At 39.4% G+C, this 17278-nt stretch overlaps 1 protein-coding gene across 1 annotated transcript in view; it reads left to right on the top strand.

Moving 5' to 3' along the window:
• KIF25 (kinesin family member 25) overlaps window positions 1–17278 on the top strand; it is a 91201-nt gene that overhangs the window by 45288 nt on the left and 28635 nt on the right. Inside the window, exons 7-8 of the mRNA XM_043963678.1 lie at window positions 8340–8414; window positions 15147–15296. Coding sequence (XP_043819613.1) covers window positions 8340–8414; window positions 15147–15296 — 225 coding nt within the window. The remainder of the gene's footprint in view (window positions 1–8339; window positions 8415–15146; window positions 15297–17278) is intronic.

Raw genomic sequence — 17278 nt, forward strand, 5'->3', positions numbered from 1 at the left:
TCACAAGCAGCTAGGTGGTATAGGAGACAGAGTCATGGAAATGGAGTTATAAAGACCTGAGTTTGAATTCTGGACTACCTAGCCTCAGTTTCCCTATTAGTAAAGTGAGGGGATTGGACTCAATAGTCTGCAAGGGACCTTCTAGTTCTAATTTTGTGATCCCGAATTCCATTTGGCTCTGTGTGATTTATATATCTGAAAGTTGAAGTGTTCTCAACACTATTGTTTAGGAATCTTCATTAATAATAATAAGCATTTATATAGCACTTTAAGGTTTGCAAAGTGCTTTGCAAATATTATTTCATTTATACTTACAACACTGGGAAGTAAGTGCTATTATTATCCTCATTTTCCAGATTCAGAAATTGAAGCAGATAGAGGTTATGTGACTTGCCCAGGGTCACACAGCTAGTCAGTGTCTCAGGCAAGATTTGAAGTCAGGTTTTCCTGATTCCAACTCCGGTTCTCTTTCCATTATGTTTATTCTTACCAATAGATCTATACTTATAATCCAACTTTCTTTCTAGACACACCACACTGATTTTTCAAGAATAAACTTCTTACCTATAGTACCTGAAGATAAAGCAAGACAACATAAGATGGAAATTACCTCAGGTGTTGTACTAAAATGAGTAAGAGTCCAACTTCAGGTAGTTATCATTGATGTGGATGGTGTTTTTAAAAACTAACAAAATACCATCCTTGATTTACCAGAGGCTAATCAGGACATTCAGTTAAGCAGAATTTATTCTGTCCTCTTGACTTTTAGGACAAAGAGACATCTGATAGAAAAACAGGGCATCAATAATTTCTTTTAAAATAAAATGGAATCGGGGGCAGCTAGGTGGTGCAGGGGATAAAGCACTGGCCTTTGAGACAGGAGGACCTGAGTTCAAATCTGGCCTCAAACACTTGACACTAGCTGTGTGACCTAGGCAAATCACTTAACCCCAATTGCCTCACCAAATAAATAAATAATAAAATGGAATCTTGAAGAATATGTTTTCAGAAAGGCAATGTGGTCTCGTAAATAGAGATGTGTTAAGTCATTTTTCAAGTGTGTTTGACTCTTCCTGACCCCATTTAGGATGTTCTTGGCAAAGATACTGCAGTGCTTTGCCATCTCCTTCTTCCAACTCATTTTACGGATGAGGAAACTGAGGCATGTAAGAGTCAGTGACTTGTGCAAGGTCACATAGCCAATAAGTGTCTGAGGCCATATTTGAAATCAGGAAGAGTCTTCCTGACTCCAGACCCAGTGCTCTATCCACTCTGCCACCTAGCTACCCAAGTGGTTAGAGAACAAGATTTAAATTCCAGAAGATCTGGGTTTGACACAGACTGGCTGTGTGACCCTGGACACTTAAACTCTCAGTACTCTAGGCAACTTTCTAAGACCCTAAATTGTACCTGTATTGGTAGAAAAGTTTAATTATCCAGAAGTTCCCAATAGTAATGAAATGTCCAGTCGCTATCCTTATTCCTATTCCTATGATGCTAATAAAAAATATAGTTGACAAATTAAATTTTTAAAATTAAGCTCCTACTCCATACTAGATACTGTTTTAGGTGTTGGGAAGCCAGAAATGTTTTATGCCTTCTCTTTCCTCAAGACACAACTATGCTGACTATACTGTATTTTCCAACTCTGGAGAGTGGGCTAATCCATTTTAGAAAGCTTTCCAAAAACAATCACTGAGACAAAAGTATTTTCCATTAACAAGGGAATTCACTTAGGCTGAATGACCCATTCCCCAAGCATTCTAATTGATCTATGTTCTACCGCAAAATAGAAAACAACAACAACAAGGACAACAAAACAGGCTCATAGCATTTTCCTTTGGGTAATGATACCCTAAAGGCAAAATGAAATGCATTCTACCTGATTCACCAAAACAATCTAGCGCGAATTTAATTTGTAGCCCACGGGCTCTGGAGCTCCGCTCCCAAACTTAACTTGACTGACAAGCTAAGTCCCAGAGGGCAACTATTTTGTTCCCTTGAGCACCTCCAAGGCAGGTCCTTCAGATACTATAGTTCACTAGCTCCCATTGGTATTCTTTTTTTTAATTTTTTTTTTTTTGGCAGGGCAGTGAGGGTAAGTGACTTGCCCAGGGTCACACAGCTAGAAAGTGTCAACTCCCAAAGGTAATTAACTGATATCAGTTAGCTAGATCTGATTAGCTTTTAGAAAATGATATTTACTAAGGTGGTACAGCAAAGACAGGTGGTCTAAATATTCAGTCTGTTCTCCCATCAGTACATGCAGAGTCCAAGGGAAAGCTTAGAAATCACATGTGGTGAAGGAGTAACTCCCAGCTTCTAGTTGTTGTAAGTTCTTTTCTTCTCTCTGAAGAATATTCATTAGGTATGTTGCGGCTTTCTGCTAGGCTCCTTTTAGAGAGGGGGGAGAGATGAGCCAGTCTCATCCCTCCAATCCTTTGTGTCATTTCATTTTTCTGAATTCCTGAAATTCTTAAACTATCCTTTCCTAAATTGATCAAGTTTTTAAAACACCTAGTTGAAATGCCTTTGATTGATTGATGCAACAGAGATGTCTAAGATCTCTTTACAATTAGTTCCTGGGGGGTAGCTAGGTGGCTCAGTGGATAAAGCATGGACCCTGGATTCAGGAGGACCTGAGTTCAAATCCGACCTCAAACGCTTGACCCTTACCAGCTGTGTGACCCTGGGCAAGTCACTTAACCCTCACTGCCCTGCAAAAGAAAAAAAAAAGTACAATTAACTCCTGCTTCTGATTGATTGGTTCGATTAAGATAAATCAGGATTCAGGGCAGCTAGGTGGTGTAGTGGATAGAGCACTAGGCTTGGAGTCAGGAGGACCTGAGTTCAAATCTAGCCACAGACACTTACTAGACACTTCAGACAGTTACACACTTATTATGTGACCCTGGGCAAGTCACTTACCCCCAACTACCTCCAAAAAAAAAAAAGATAAGTCAAGACTCACTGTGATTACTGAGGTAAGGGTATGGAACGTGCAGGAGTGTGCTGTAGACAGCTCAAGTAGTAAAAACTGATGACTGAATTGTTTGTGTGAGTATTTATGCCTCAGAAATCAGCAAACTCTACAAATGGGAACTTGAATGATTATTTTGTTGATTGCCTACACTTAAGAAAGTCATAGAGAAAATTTTAATAATGAAGATTAAATGTAAAAGTGTATCATGAGGGGCAGCTAGGGGGCGCAGTGGATAAAGCACCGGCTCTGGATTCAGGAGGACCTGAGTTCAAATCTGATCTCAGACACTTGACACTTAACTAGCTGTGTGACCCTGGGCAAGTCACTTAACCCTCATTGCCCACCAAAAAAAAAAGTGTATCATGAGTACTGCCTCCCCCACCTGCTCCCAGCCAGTTGTTAAACATTTACTAGTTATTAAACCATTTTCCACTTGGGACACTTCTCTTACACCACATTCTGAATTCACACACTGATAAGGTTCTCACTTCTAGCAAGTATGAAGAACAAGACAAAATGTGCTGACTGTATGTGACATTTGTATTAGTGCCACCGTCAAGGCTGGCTTTCTTTGAGAAGAGTGGGGCTCCATTAACACCTCCTTACTCTCCAGTTATTTTTAGTCCTGGGCTCCCCGCTAAGGACCTCAGGCAAATAATCAAACCTCTCTGGGTTTCAGTTTTCTTGTTTGGAAGATGAGGAGGTTGGATCGATTAAACCCTAAAGTCCCTCCCCCCCCCCCCCAGCTCTAACATTCTCTGATTCTCTAATTCCTTGATTTTTGGTTGATAGCCAACTGGATTGTTGGGAACTAACTACCCAGACAAAGCACATCATCCTCACCTGCTCGAATTCAGTTTTCTACTCCAGGGTGAACTCTTTGTGTCATTCTAGATGCTTAGGAAAGATGACTTAGGTCAAAGCTGAGAGCGAGACTAAATCAGGCTATAGGGAAAGGTCAGCCAAGGGATGGGGAGCAACTCTCCTCAGGGACTGAGGCTGCTACCTTTAGATGTCAAATTCCTTGGTGTGGATAATGATTTTCATGCTTTGTCACTGTAACATTATACACAAGGAGCCCCCCATGCTCATTCCTGATTGTGATCTATAGTCCTGAAACAACTCCAAAGGGTGTTGGACTTTCTGTTGACATTCAAATGAGGGAATGACTTGGAATGTTTAGTTTTATGTTTCAAACCTTTTCCTTGCCATAAATTACTTTTGGAGGTACAAATCTTTTAAAGGAGCAAAGTACATCATTAGAAACCAGTTGTTCTTTTCCCTTGATTTTAGAAAATGAAATAACTTTGATTGATAGAAATATAAAGTAGGTGCATAAGGTCATAGATTCAGAACTGGAAGAGATCTCAGAGAACAATTATTCAACTCATTTTGCTGATTAGGAAATAGAAGCCTAGTGAGGTTACTTGGCCAAGGGCATAAAGGTGGTGAGGGTCAACGGTAGGGCTTCAAACCAGTGCCTGTGACTTCAGAGCCGGTGCTCTGAACCAAATATTACCATGGCCACAAAAACAGTGAACATCAATGAAGAGCTTGCCCTGTGTTATGCACTGGCCTAGGAGTAATGTTTGGAGATGACACTGTCCCTGACTTCATAGAACTCATAGTATAATAGAGGGAACAGGGCACAAACACAGATGAATGTGTAATACATGGAACTATAACAAATGAATCAGAAATGTGTAAATCAAAGGGATCCAAGTGAGAAATCATTAATAATAGGGGAGGACAGATCAACTCAAATGTTAAGTGCCTATTGAGTACTAGACACTGGAGATAAAAAGAAAAAACAGAGTCTTTGAGGGTGAGAAGCTTTTATGCTAGATAGATGATAGACAAACAGATAGATAGATAGATAGATCTATATATGTGTACATAGATATGGATATATCTTATATGTATAGAGATACAACATGTTCACAAGCAAGCATAATATAGTAAATTTAGGAAAGATAAAACACTAATAGCTGGGTGAATCAGAGAAGACTTCACAGAGGAGGGAGCATCTGACTGGAACCTTGGAAGAAGATAGGGATTATGAGAGACAAACTTCCTCTTGTCTCCTTCCCCTCATCTCCTATCACCCAGATGCCTTCTGTTACTATCTTCTCCTTGACCCCTGTCTCGTACAATGAGATGGCCTTTCTCCTTACCAAGGCAGATACCTCTACATGCACATCTAATCCCATTCTATTCTATCTTCTCCAGTAATTGCACCCCCACCATCCCTACTCTCTAAATGACTCTATAAGAACATAATAAATAATATAACCACATATTGTTTTCTTTGGAGAAAGATTCTATGAGATAAAGGAGCTGTTTAATGTTTTTATTGTAGCATTATTTAATGTCATTGACATACATTGATATATAAGATGTTTTGGTTCATTTCCCTCCTTGATTTTGAAGCCATGTTTAGTTTTTGTTAGGAGACATGATCATGTGTTGTTATCCATTAATATTAGATAGTGAATTGTTATTAATATTATTATTGACCTGATCTTCATAAGATTTGAACTGAAGGCCCTTCTTCTTGTGTGGTCTTCCTCTGGATGCCTTCTGGCATATCAGTGTCTATCTTAAAATGTGGTGCCAAGAACTGAAGACAAGACTCCAGATGTGGCCCAACTAATGCCAGTTTCTCACCTCCTTATTCATAGACACACTGCCACTTCTAAAGCAACCCTAAATCAGATTAGATTGGTTGTCATATCATATTATTGACTCTTCTTGAGCATGAAATGGATAAAGCTCTCAGATCTTTTTTAGGCAAATTGATGTCTAAAATTTCTTCCTCCCCAATAACAAGCTCCATTTTTGTTGGGAGTTACTTATGGGACATGTAGGGGAGGTACCCAGAAGGTAGTAGACATAAGTGTGAAGCCTAAGAGGAGAGGTAAGGACTGAAGATAGAGAAGGGAAAGTTATCAACATAAAAGTCATTGTTGAAGCTATACTTGTGAATTAGAGTGTAAAGAGAGAGAATGTAGAAAGAGAAGATGTACAAGGGAAGAGCATAGAGAATCAACGGTAGCTACAGAGGAAGAATGGGTAGAGAAATAAGAAAATAAGAAAACCTGGAGGAGAGTATTAACTCTCACAAACCATGAAAGGAGAGAATCAGAGAGAGATCAGAGGATGAAGACTATGAGCACTGGCTTGTTAAATAAATACCTACTGCGTACCAGGTACTGTGCTAAGCAATGGGGATGCAAAAAGTCTTTGACCTGGGGCGGCTAGGTGGTGCAGTGAATAAAGCACCGGCCCTGGAGTCAGGAGTACCTGAGTTCAAATCCGGCCTCAGACACTTAACACTTACTAGCTGTGTGACCCTGGGCAAGTCACTTAACCCCAATTGACTCACTAAAAAAAAAAAGTCTTCGACCTTAAGGTGTTGAACCTCGACTAGCCCTAAAAATTCAAATCTATTGGTTTATTGGACTTGAGGGTGGTCCAGAGCAGTAGGTGCTGAGGTGAAAGTACAGAGAACAGACCCTCTGAGGGGAAGGTTTACAGGTAGGTGTGGTTTCAATTTCCAATTGTCTTTATTCACAGTGCAAGGTCCAACCACATTTCCTTTGGAATTCTCCTGACTCTGGGCTGGCCTTAAGAAAGATCAGGCAAGGCTCTCTGGGTCTCATAGAATGCCATTATTTTCTCACAAAGGCTAGACCTCCTTGAAGTGTGTGTGTGTGTGTGTGTGTGTTGAATCATGGTGGGGTGGAGAGATGTAAAGAAAGGATTTGGAATGCTCTAAGGATTTGATGTGGATAGAATAGTTGTCATTCAGTCATTTCAGTCACATCTGACTCTTTGTGACCCCCTTTTGGGGTTTTCCTGACAAAGACATTAGACTGGTTTGCCATTTCCTTCTCCAAAGAGTAGAATAAAAGGCTTGTCAAATGACAATGACAATGGGGAAGGTAGGTGGTGCAGTGGATAGAGTGCCAGGCTTGGAGTCAGGAAGACTCATCTTCATGACTTCAAATCAAACCTCAAACAGTTACTAGCTATGTGATCTTGGGCAAGTCACTCAACCCTGTTTGCCTCAGTTTCCTCATCTATAAAATGAGCTGGAGAAGGAAATGGAAAACCACTCTAGTATCTTTGCCAAAAAAACTCCAAAGGGGTCATGAAGAGTCAAATACAACTGAAAACAAAGTTAAGTTTGAGAGCTTTTGCTATAGTGTGCTTACTGGGAGTTTCTTTGTTTTACATGTGGTGAGGGGGTTGTTTGTTTGCTTTTACCAGCTTGGCTTCCTGCCTTTGGCATGATTCCCTCATAACTGGTACAGGCTAGTCTGTGTATTGTTGGAGATTAATGGAAGAAGAGAAGTCTTCCCAGCCCTTTCTTCATTTTGCACCCCCAATCCCAGGCTACCAAAGTTGGCTGGCCCTCTAAGACCCATTTAATCCACCCTCCTCTTTTTGCAGATGACGAAACAGAGGCCAGGAAAAGTAAAGACCTGCCCAGTGGTACAGTTATACCTAAGGGACCCCCATATCTTCAGATTTAACCCCACTGCTGGTGTGTGAAATAGTGCATTTTGGAAAAAAAGCAAAGTTTTGGAGAAGTTCAGTTCCAGCAAAAGTAAAAACTCAGATTTCAGGAAACTATATGAAATCCTGATATCAAAGCAGCATTTGGCTAATGAGAGAATCCACTGGTGTTGACAGTACAGGGTTTTTGGCAGGCTGTCCCTTGATGTTAACGTTATTGTCTGGCAACATTTTACACCTCCTCGATTGTGCAATGAACAGTACCCACTGGATGCAGCCTCAAAACTTACCTTGATCCTAAGCTTAAGAGACATATTTAGCCATTTAGATGTGCTAATCTGATGTAGGGCCATGGGGGGAAGCATTTAATATATCTGACTGTAAAAGAACAAATGTTTGTTTGGACTGTTGTTTTGGATAGAATTTTTAAATTTTCTGGTGAGAATTGTATTGTTCCTGTAACAAGCTTAACACAGAGTCTGACACACAGTAGGCCCTTGAAACCTGCTTGTTGACAGGATTTAATTTGAACGGTAAGAAGACTTTAGTTGTAAAATAAATAGTGTTTTTAAGCTTTGCAAGCAGTATCTTTCTCCCTGTGTTCTATCATGCATTTTGGCTTTGGCCTCTGTTAACTTGACAAAGTTGAAAACCTCATTTCCCTTTGACTCTGAAAGAACATTAAACCTTAATTGTGTTGAGTAGTTCAAATGACACTGGTCATGGGAAATATGCCAGTAAATATTTTCCCCACAATCTTAAATTTATGTTGCTAAAGTGGATCAATCTTCTTTTTTTCCTTTCATTAACATGTCATTTCTTCTTTTCCCATCAGAGTTTATAGTCCTTTAGAATCTCAGAAGATAGTGTTTGGGGATGTGTGCCCCCTGATTACATCTCTCTTAGATGGGTAAGTAAAGAAAAAATAATTTTGATGTCAGCACTCACATTTGTAATTAATATTCTAAAGGAATTTTATGCTTTTCTGAATATACTGTATAAACAAGAAAATACAATTATGGTTTTATCATGCAATGATATAAGCATACCCAGGGGGGAAAAAAAAGGTTGCCTGGGTTAATATCATTTCCCCAAAATGTCATTAACACAGTATGACCCCATACACACATGCATAAAGATGTGGAACCTCATCTGTAATGTCATCTAGCCAATAATCTCTGAGAGCAGCATTCGAGAGCTGTCCCCTGTAATATTGTTTCACCCAACATCATGTTTTCAAAGAACCAATTAACACAATGGATGACACAGGGCAAAACCAAGATTAACAGTAGCTTTTGTTTATTTTTAAACAAAAATTGCAGGTGAACTCCGAAACATTTCTCACATGTGGAGTTGAGCATACTAACCAAATGGTCTTGTAACTGGGTTAGGTCGTCAATATTGCTATAGATCAGTTAGGACTTGGGCTCAAAATTGTACTGTTTACCACAATAAGTAGGATTCTGGCCATTTCTGTGATGTCATTTGCTCTTCTCTCCCGCATTTATGTTCCAGAACTTTAAAAAAATGTAATAGGAACAATCTGTCAGTAACATTAGCTTCAGAAAGGGAATGTCCCCCTCTGGGAGTCAGTCTCCTGTTCATCACAGACCAAGCTCCTGTTCACTTCAAAAGGAGCTTTTGACTGCTATGGAGTAGTGAAATCTGGCCTGATTTTGATCTCCTATGGCCCAGTGGGTTATGAGTCAGTCATGAGGGAAAGGAAATTCATTGAGCAATAATATTATTTTTTGGTGAGGCAATTGGGGTTAAGTGACTTGCCCAGGGTCACACAGCTAGTAATTGTTAAGTGTCTGAGGCGGGATTTGAACTCGGGTCCTCCTGAATCCAGGGCCGGTGCTCTATCTACTGTGCCACCTAGCTGCCCCTGAGCAATAATTTATAGAGTGTTCTTATGCATTTAATAGACTCACAGGAGGCACAGACTTTCCACATCAGTTTTGTAAGACTGTAAAATTCAGTTCTGCAGGTTGTATTGATTTTCCAAAAGAGAGATTATATGTATCAATAAAGATATAGATATATTGCACAAAAACTTATGTGAAATCAGTGGCAATATAACAGACCCTTTTGTTAAAGGTGCTATATGCACCCACAGTATACTAGGCACTTAATGAACATAGAACCTGTCACAAAATATAGGTGGTGATATTTTTTTAAACCATTCCTATGATTTCACTGGTATTCCCAGGGAGAGAAATCTCCTAATGAGGAAACTCCCTCTACCAATTTAGAAACAATAGTTGTTTAGCAATTTACAGTCTTGGGGCAGCTAGGTGGCACAGTGGATAAAGCACTGGCCCTGAATTCAAGAGGACCTGAGTTCGAATCCGGCTTCAGACACTTGACACTAGCTGTGTGACCCTGGGCAAGTCACTTAACCCTCATTGCCCTGAAAAATTAAAATAAAATAAAAAATTTGCAGTCTTATAGAGTTGCCTGGGGGCACCAAGAGGTAAAATGGTTTGCCTGAGGTTGCAATAAGTATGAGTCAATGGTAGGACTTGAGCTCAAGTCTTTCTGATGTCAAGGATAGCTTTCTATCCACTATTGTGGATAATGTCTCTCATGGCATATTTTACTATATATAATGACACGTAACTCATGATAACACAGAACAACACATAACGCAGCACAACATAACATTACAACACAACACACAACACAACATAATAACACAATATAATGTAACATAGAGTTAGAGAACAAAACTGTGAGTTCATGGTATAGGGAACTCTCAAGTGAGGAAAATCCCTCTGCTAGTGCAGATAGAAAAGTTGTTCAATATCTTAGTCTTGGCAATTTGCTTAGAGGACGGCGAAGTTAAGTGATTTGTCCAGGGTCACACAGTCAATCTTTGTCACAGGCCAGACTTGAGGCCAGGTCTTCCTGGCTTCAAGGCCAGTTCTCTATCCACTACACAACGCTGCTTCTATAACATGACGTGATGTGATATGACAGGACATGACCTAGCACACAGCGCAACACACAGTGGCAGTCCATACCAAGCATACAGAATCAACATAGATGGCCCACACAAGGCAGTCTTTCCCATTATGTCCTGGAGCTTCTGTTTGACCTTTTCTTCCCAAATACTGGGATTTCCACATTCATTTAGGAAATATTCTTCCATTGAAAACTTAACGTTGTCCGCCATCATTTAAGCAGAAGCAGATTCCAGAAAATAGGAGAGGCTTGTGGGTCAAAGCCATCTGTCTCAGAGTTGCTTTTTCATTACAAATATGAAACAGATGACATTATTTTGAGCTTCTAGTTCTTCCCGTGGGTTCTTTTTAAAATTATGAACTCCAAAATAGTCTGAAACATCCCTATAAGAAATAACATTTTGAGTGCCAATGATCTCCTGCAGATACTATTCCAAAAGCCAAAAGAATGCAGATGGATGGGCATAGGAAAGGGGGGGACAGGACGGAGGTTTTTTTGGTCATGTGTAGGGGGGGAGGTGTTTTTTTTTTCCTTTTTCCACAGATATCTATATCTTTAGACTTGTCATTTGGGAAAGAGAAAACAAGAGTGACACGAATTGTCATTGATTTTTCCCTCTTAATGATTAGTTTTCATTGGAGGTAAAAGTTTATCCTGGAAATCGGTGCTGCCTGCAATTGTTAATGGTTTTTGGAACACTTTCCCCCTGTGAATCAGAGGTTTCAATTAATCCAAATTGCACTTTCAGCATCTCTATCTGTGTTGTTCATCTCAGGACCAACAAACAAGCAAACCCCAGAATAACAGCTTTTTATTGCTATGATGAGTCTGCCATTTGAACAGAAAAATTTGAGTTTGGGTCCAGTTATATTTTAGATGTTCATATGGGCTGTGGACCAAATAAGCCTTAACTTCGGTCTCTAAACTTTTTTTAATTTACAAACCCGACTGTGAATTTTAAATTTCTAAAAAAATTACCCATATGAAGAAACATTATTTTATGTCCTAAACTGCTTCCAAATGTTAAGGATCTACTCGTTTTTCTCCCTGTTGATGACACAAATACTTTATGCTTTATCAGACAAGTCAGAATAACATAACTGAAGGGGACTTTAATATTGCATGTGGTCCTTGAGGCATGAGACACCATTACAGGTTGATGACACTTCATTTCTTGGAGCCTCAGTTTCTTCATCTGTAAAATGAAAGGAATTAGGTCAGAGGGTCTCCATGGTATCTCTTAGTTCTAAAAGTCTATGATCCTAATGTAGCTTACTACTGTAACAGGGGAAGCTAGGTGTCATAATGGATAGAGCACTGGCCCTAAAGGATATTTACTAGCTGGGTGACCCTGGGCAAGTCATATAACCCCAATTGCCTTAAACATCTGGAGTCATCTCCAGTGGTCCTGATAATATATTTTACCATTGGACCCAGATGGCTCTGAAGGGGAGAGTGAGCTTGGTGGCTTTTCACAGACCTCCCTTGTTTAAATCCACTTCATTGCAAGTCATGACATCTGTCATGGTCCTCTTCAAGAATGAAGGACAAACAACAACAACTACTGTAATCTTCCATTTATATATTGTCTTTACATATTGTCTTAAAAGTGCTTTAAATACACTGAACCATAGAACAACAGTATTAAGTATTCAGTCCAAGTACTATTATTCCTGTTTTACAGATTAGGAAACTGAGGCTCAGAACAATGTACTCACAGTCACACAGCTAGTAAATGGCAGAACTGGGAAAAGGCACTGTTTAAAACAGTTGGTAAATACTAGTTTCTGTGGATATGGAAACCATGTATTATTTTAGAAAAACATAAATGTTCAAACAATCATTGGAAATTGTGGTCTTAGTCAATTCTGGTACTTGTTGGGCTGCCAATATAATGCTAATAATTTCTTTCTTTTTTTTTGTTTTTTTGTTTTGTTTTGTTTTTTGGCGAGGAAATTGGGGTTAAGTGACTTGCCCAGGGTCACACAGCTAGTAAGTGTTAAGTGTCTGAGACCGGATTTGAACTCAGGTCCTCCTAACTCCAGGGCTGGTGCTCTATCCACTGAGCCACCTAGCTGCCCCAATGCTAATAATTGCTAAAAAATATTTTTAAATCAAAATAAAATCCATAGATATTCACAAAGTAGGATAAATGTGTATGTGTGTGTGTGTGTGTGCAGGTAATCAGATTTCATAAGAGCAAACTCTGCCATTCAATAGTGACACAGTCAGTACTTTCCAAAGAACAGCAATTTGGTTGGCTTATTTTAGACACAGTGGGTGTAGGACTCTCTTCATGACTCCAAGTCCAGTGGATTTGGGTTACAGTCCCTAGATTTCTGGCCTTGGGCAAGTTACTCCACCTCTCCATCTCAATTGCTTCATCTAAAATATAACAAAGTCCCAATTAATGTATAATGAATCCCCTGAAGTGTCTGCATTATTAAAATTTGCACTATTCAAAGCCGAAATTATTTTAAATATGGTAACCGGTTCAAGCTCAATGGAAGTAAGCAAAGTGAATTCAAATAATTTGAGCATTCCAGAGAGGGATCCATTATTCACACTCATGGAGATTTAGCACTACCTACCTCAGAGGGTACTTGTAAGAAAAGTGATTTGTGAACCCTGAAGTGTTCTATAAACATGAATTGTTGTTTACATTATTACTACTAGAAGAGTTCTGCTAGGATTTGTACCAGTTCCCTTGAAAAGGGAAGGAATAGTATTAATATATTCAAGTAATCCCCAAAACACCAAGGAAGGGAGAAAGAATTAATAGAATTCATGTAGTATATATTCAAGAGAACAAGAGATTTCTTAAATGGTTTTCTAGCAAAACTCTAAAACATGTCATAAAATTCTACATTTACAGCTAGAAGAGACCTCAGAGGTTTTAAAGACCAATGCCCTCATTTTATTTTTACATTTTTAAAAAATTCTAAACTTAAAACAATCAAAAAGAGAACATTCCCATACACAAAGCAGAACACAGAAAGAAGAGTCTTTATGAAATGGTAAATCTCCATCTCACACTCCTTACTTTTTAAAAAAGCATGCAATAAATTCTATGCATTGCTTTCAAAATGATCTTGTCTGTGCTTTCTGAACTTCCTTATGTTTTCTTTTGAGCATTTAAAAGTATTACAATCACTTTTTTGGCATTGCTATTGTTAATCTCCTATCCCCAATTAACCAAGAAGAAGAAAGAAGGAAAAAAAGACCCTGGAACAAATAAAAAGTCAAACAAAAGGAATCCATATACTTTGCTCAGAAATTCATGTTTATGTCACTTGTATCCATCATCTCTGTCTGGAGGTGAATAGTATCCATTCTCCATTCTCCATCCTCCATCCAAGCATCAATGGTCCTCTTATTGAAAAGCAACAAATGGTTGTTACAACAAAAATAAGACTACATCCTTTACATAATTGGTTACATTTCATTTCTCCATACTTTCTACTATTAGGCTAATAGGTGGTTTAAAGATTTCCATATTGTTAGTCCATCGGAGATATTGTGAAATGATTGTGATTCCTATTTTCCCCCCAGAGTATGTAGAATCTCCCCAAATAGTACTTAAATTCCTTGAGCACAGGGAATGGTTTCATTTCAGGTTTTATATTCCCAGAACCTACAGTACCTGGAACATGGTAGGTACTTAGTGAATGTTTTGTTAATTGATGTGAATTAGACATTTCTGTTTTCTTCTTCCTTCTTTCTTCTCTTCTTCTTTCTTCTCTTCTTTCTTCTTCTTTTCTCCTCCTCCTCCTCCTCCTCCTTCTTCTCCTCCTGGTGAGGCAATTGGGGTTAAGTGACTTGCCCAGGGTCACACAGCTAGTAAGTGTCAAATGTCTGAGGCCGGATCTGAACTCAGGTACTCCTGTTCCAGGGCCGGTGCTTTATCCACTGCACCACCTAACTGCCCCTAGACATTTCTGTCTTCTAGAAACTTCTGCAACTTACACTCCTAGCAATGTACCTAGAGGACAGAGAAGTGATTTGCCTAGGGACACACAGTCAATCTATGTCACAGGAAGGATTTGAACCCAAATCTTCCTGGCTTCAAATCCAGCTCTCTATCAGCTGCACTGTGCTACCTCTAAAATACACTATAACATATATGACATGAAATATCATAGCATAGCACAGCACAACATGACAGATCATTTGACATCATATATTAGCAAGGTTTGTAAATTGAAAAAAGTTTAGAGATCAATGCTAAGGCTTACTTGGTCCACAGCCCATATGAAAGTCTAAAATATTACCAAACCTCCAGCTCATATTTTTCTGTTCAACCTAGCAGACTCATAGCAATGAAAGGTGCTAAACATTGTTATTCTGGAGAAAGATTTGATTGATTGTTTTGAGATGAATGACCCAGCTGGGGACAGTGAACATGTGATTGGGATTAATGGAAACCTCTGTTACACATGGAGAGAATGTTCCAAAAACCATTAGCATTTCCATGTAGCATCAATCTCCACAATAAACTCCTACCTCTAATTAAAAATAATCATTAAGGGGAGGGGGGCAGGGAGAATCAATAATAATTTATCTATTACCCTTGTTTTCCCTTTCCCAAATGACAAGTCTAAAAACGTAAGTATCCATAGAAAAAGGTTTTTTTAAATGGGGGAAAATCCAACCCAATAACGTTTTTGCTTTGTAGGTATAATGTTTGTATTATGACTTATGGACAGACAGGGAGTGGAAAGAGCTATACCATGCTGGGACCGCATTCAGAAAGTGATCCTATTTCACCATCAGAAGATGACCAGGAGATAGGAATCATTCCCAGAGCAGCTGGAGAGCTTTTCAGGTATTGCTAATAGAGGTAGTTATAGAGAATCAGGAATAAGAATTCACAGGAACCAGAAGGAAAGTGGAACGTGGATGGGTGCTAATCTCTGAAGATGAGGAGGGAACATCTTTTTTTAATGAAATTATATGCTTGACTAGCTATAGCATTTTTGCAGCCCCGATTTGCAAGATATACAGACATATTTCTGGAAAACGTTGCCTCTGTTTCCCAGGATTTCATTTGTACCTCTTCTTTGATGCATTGAAAACTCGCCACATTTCATACAGGAGGGCTTTGCCATAGTCAATGTTCCTTATGGATGGCAGTCTAACAAGACTGGGTATTTCTACTCGACCTCTATCCTTCTGCAACCTTTAGATAGGGCAAAGGTCAGGGGAAAGGGTCTTCTTTTTTGCCTTCCTCTCTTTAGTAGGAAATGTATTGACTTTTTTTCTCTAGGAGATTCAGTCAATTCCACATGTTGAAAGAAAATGCTTATCTTTTAAGACATTCATTTAACTAAACTCAAGAATCTGAGCCCCTGTATACAGAACTTATCCTCAAGATCAACAAGTTATTGGCAGAGACAGAAAGAACTTACAGTCTTGGAGAGTCCATTTCTTTGACTTAACCCATGTATGCACACTGCCTTTGTTCCTTTATATCCCAGATACTCTATTGGTAATATGTTCATTTTTATGCATTTATATTGTCCCTGGTGTATGTTCCCAAATCTATGGCATAACTGTGTGTTATATATATATATTTTTTTTTTTTGGTGAGGCAACTGGGGTTAGGTGACTTGCCCAGGGTCACACAGCTAGTAATTGTTAAGTGTCTGAGGTCAGATCTGAACTCCTGAATCCAGGGCTGGTGCTCTATCCACTGTGCCACCTGGCTGCCCTGTGCTATATATTTCTAACTAGACTACAAACTCCATGAGGGCAAGGGCTTTGTCTTCTATTTCTTCTGTGTTACCTTGCAGAGCACCTCATATTCAATTAAACACCATGCTCTATATATGCTGAATGGCTGTTGCTCCATCAGAGTACTTTGGGGATAACACACACACACACACACACACACACACACACACACGTACACGTTCTGCTGCTTGAAGGAGCTAAATAGTGGGAACCAAACATTTCCCATTGTCATTAGGTATGAGATGACCTGGGAGACAAGCCGTGTAAGTAACTCTTTTACAATTTGAACAAGAGGGCAAATGGTGAAGGTCTCTGTGTATCATTCAAATCTATCACGTCTTGTCCTGTGAGTTAGTTCTAGCTTCCTTTGACTAAGAATCCAAACAATACTGCTGATTGAAAATAAGCCAGAGGCGGGGCGGCTAGGTGGCGCAGTGGATAAAGCACCGGCCTTGGATTCAGGAGTACCTGAGTTCAAATCCAGCCTCAGACACTTGACTTACTAGCTGTGTGACCCTGGGCAAGTCACTTAACCCCTATTGCCCAGCAAAAAAAAAAAGAAAGAAAAGAAGCCAGAGGCATATCAGTGTATGTGTGCTCATTACATTTGGCAAGGAGACCCTGGGCATAGCCAGAAAGGGGTAAGAGAACATTAGATCAAGTCCTCTAAAGAGGGTCATAGAGGAAATTTCAGCTCTCTAACTATTGCCAGATATCCTTCTGCATTCTTATGTAGTAAATTCTCATTTATCAAACTTAGGAAAGATTCAATTCCCATAGATAGTATAAATGGGGCTTTGGTCCCCGCTACAGGAGCTTTTTTGGGCTTAGAAAGCAAAGAGATCAAATAGCAGGGAGCCTGGGTAGTCTCCAGACAATATCCAGGCTGGGAGTTGTGAATTATCTTCTTCTTCATCCTTTGATGTCTGTTTTGCTCTTATCTTGCAGCCCTGTGGTTCTCAAAAAGCAAGACAGTATTCTCTTGATTGAGAGGAGAGCCAGGACTAACTAACTAGCAGGTCATGTAAAAAATGTTTAGAATGAGCTGACAAATGTGATAGGATTGTAGTGGAG

The sequence above is a fragment of the Dromiciops gliroides genome, chromosome 4 (assembly GCF_019393635.1).
Source record: "Dromiciops gliroides isolate mDroGli1 chromosome 4, mDroGli1.pri, whole genome shotgun sequence".
Classification (NCBI taxonomy): domain Eukaryota; kingdom Metazoa; phylum Chordata; class Mammalia; order Microbiotheria; family Microbiotheriidae; genus Dromiciops; species Dromiciops gliroides.